Source organism: Anopheles cruzii, unplaced genomic scaffold, assembly GCF_943734635.1.
Source record: "Anopheles cruzii unplaced genomic scaffold, idAnoCruzAS_RS32_06 scaffold03478_ctg1, whole genome shotgun sequence".
Classification (NCBI taxonomy): domain Eukaryota; kingdom Metazoa; phylum Arthropoda; class Insecta; order Diptera; family Culicidae; genus Anopheles; species Anopheles cruzii.
In genome coordinates this window covers 1-2094 of record NW_026457063.1, presented here as the reverse complement: position 1 = coordinate 2094, position 2094 = coordinate 1, and the positions used below count along the sequence as shown (strand labels likewise).

Here is a 2094-nt window from a genome sequence, read left to right as displayed (position 1 = left end):
GAAAAACCGTTCGAGAAATACTTGACACTGCTGGAGTCAGCTGGCTCACGAACAGCGTTCATCAACAGTGCGTATACTCTTTTGAAGACGTACGATTTTGACGGCCTTGACCTAGCTTGGCAGTTCCCGCAATCGAAGCCGAAACGCGTTCGCGGATTGTCGGGCAAACTGTGGCACGGCTTCAAGAAACTGTTCACCGGTGACAGCATCCTGGACCCGAAGGCGGAAGAACATCGTGAGGAATTTACTGCACTGGTTCGCGACTTGAACAACGCATTCGTGCATGATAAGTTCCGAGTGGGCTTCACCCAACTGCCGCATGTCAATGAATCAGTTTTCCTGAACATTCCGCTGCTGAAGGATAATTTTGAGTACATCAATATTGCCGCGTACGATCAGCAAACTCCGGAACGAAACCCCAAGGAAGCTGACTACACGGCGCCGATCTATGAACCATCGGAACGGGCCGAGGGCAATAACGTGCAGGCCAAGGTGAAAGCGTGGCATTCGGCTGGAACTCCGCTGGATAAGATTGTCGTTGGCTTGGCCACTTACGGCCGTGGCTGGAAACTGACGGAAGAGTCGGGCATAACCGGCAGGCCTCCGATTCGCGCCGACGGTCCTTCACCGGCTGGGCTTCACACGCAAATACCCGGATACTATAGCTTCGGTGAAGTGTGCGCCTTGCTGCCTAATCCAACCAACGCTAACATGCAGGGTGCCGATTACCCGCTGCGTAAGATAAACGATTTCAGCAAGCGCTTTGGTCCGTATGCATTCCGTATTCCGGACGAGAACGAAGAACACGGTATCTGGCTGTCGTATGAGGATCCCGAGAGCGCTGGCAATAAGGCGGCGTACGTGAAGGCGAAGGGATTGGGCGGAATTTCTATCAACGATCTGGCGATGGATGATTTCCGTGGTGTATGTTACGGCGACAAGTTCCCGATTCTGCGTGCTGCCAAGAATCGATTGTGAGTTTCAAAGGTGAGATTAACGAGAACATTGTTGCGTAATGAATGTTAATTATTGTAGCAAAGTTTCTTGTATGCCCCATTTGACTGTCGAAGCAAGAAGAGACGGATTGGTTTAATATTAAAAGCTTTTTACTAAAACTACAAACAATGCTTTTATTTGCTGAAAGAAACATACTGTTGTAATGAAGAAAAGAAATTCACATATGAAATGAAGCATAAAATTGTGAACATACTCCTTCCAAAAGCGTTGAATTAAAGAACGGATTACTTAGTCGATAATAAAATTACAAACGATCAGAAATTTTCCGATCATCTGCCATAAAAGAGCTCTGAGTTACTCGCCCTTGGGTGAGTGTCTTACGATCGTAAAAATGCGCTCCAGACCAGCGAACGCTAGTGGGATGCTGTTTTCCGAGATGTTATAAAACAGGTTCAATTGTGATAGACAAGACTAATGAGTCTTGTGTAAAATTCCGAGGAGATCTGTTGTTGTCCATGGTAGAAATAGCTAGATTGCGTGCCATTGAGCTGGTGCTCGGAATACATGCTTTATCGCTTTGGTTTCGGAGTGAAGTTTCTAAGTTCTGAAGTTCGGTTCCTATGAAGCCTGAAGAGTGGACTTTGTGCAGCTTTGACAGAATTTGTTTTTCACAGATACTCTCGCAGGTAAAGTGACCTTAGTTGACATTGGGGAGGCATTGCCATTCTGCACCCATCTGCTTTACGGCTACGCCGGGATCGACGTCAACACCCATCGTATACGCGCACTCAACGAAGATCTTGATCTGGACTCTGGAAAAGGCCATTTTCGAGCTGCAACGGAGCTGAAAAACAAGTTTCCGGGACTGAAGGTCTTCTTGAGTATCGGTGCTTACTACGATCTGAATGAGGAAAATCATTCGCTAAAGTATCTGTCACTTCTGGAATCTGACGAGACACGAGCAACGTTCATTGAGAGTGCGCGCACCCTGCTGAAGACACACAATTTTGACGGCCTTGACTTGGCCTGGCAGCTGCCACAATCGAAACCGAAACCATTTACTGATAGCATTGTTGATGAAAAGGCAGCTGAACATCGTGAGGGATTTACTTCTTTGGTTCGTGACTTGAAGAAAGC

The 2094-nt window shown here is 47.1% G+C and overlaps 1 protein-coding gene across 1 annotated transcript; it reads left to right on the top strand.

Moving 5' to 3' along the window:
- Positions 1 to 3: 3 nt before the first annotated feature.
- On the top strand, positions 4 to 2078 carry LOC128277030 (chitinase-like protein Idgf4; the record flags this gene model as incomplete). The annotated part of the gene is made up of 2 exons (XM_053015481.1): positions 4 to 968; positions 1639 to 2078. Coding segments are annotated over 2 exons (1405 nt in total), but the record flags the coding sequence as incomplete, so codon positions are not given.
- Positions 2079 to 2094: the final 16 nt, after the last annotated feature.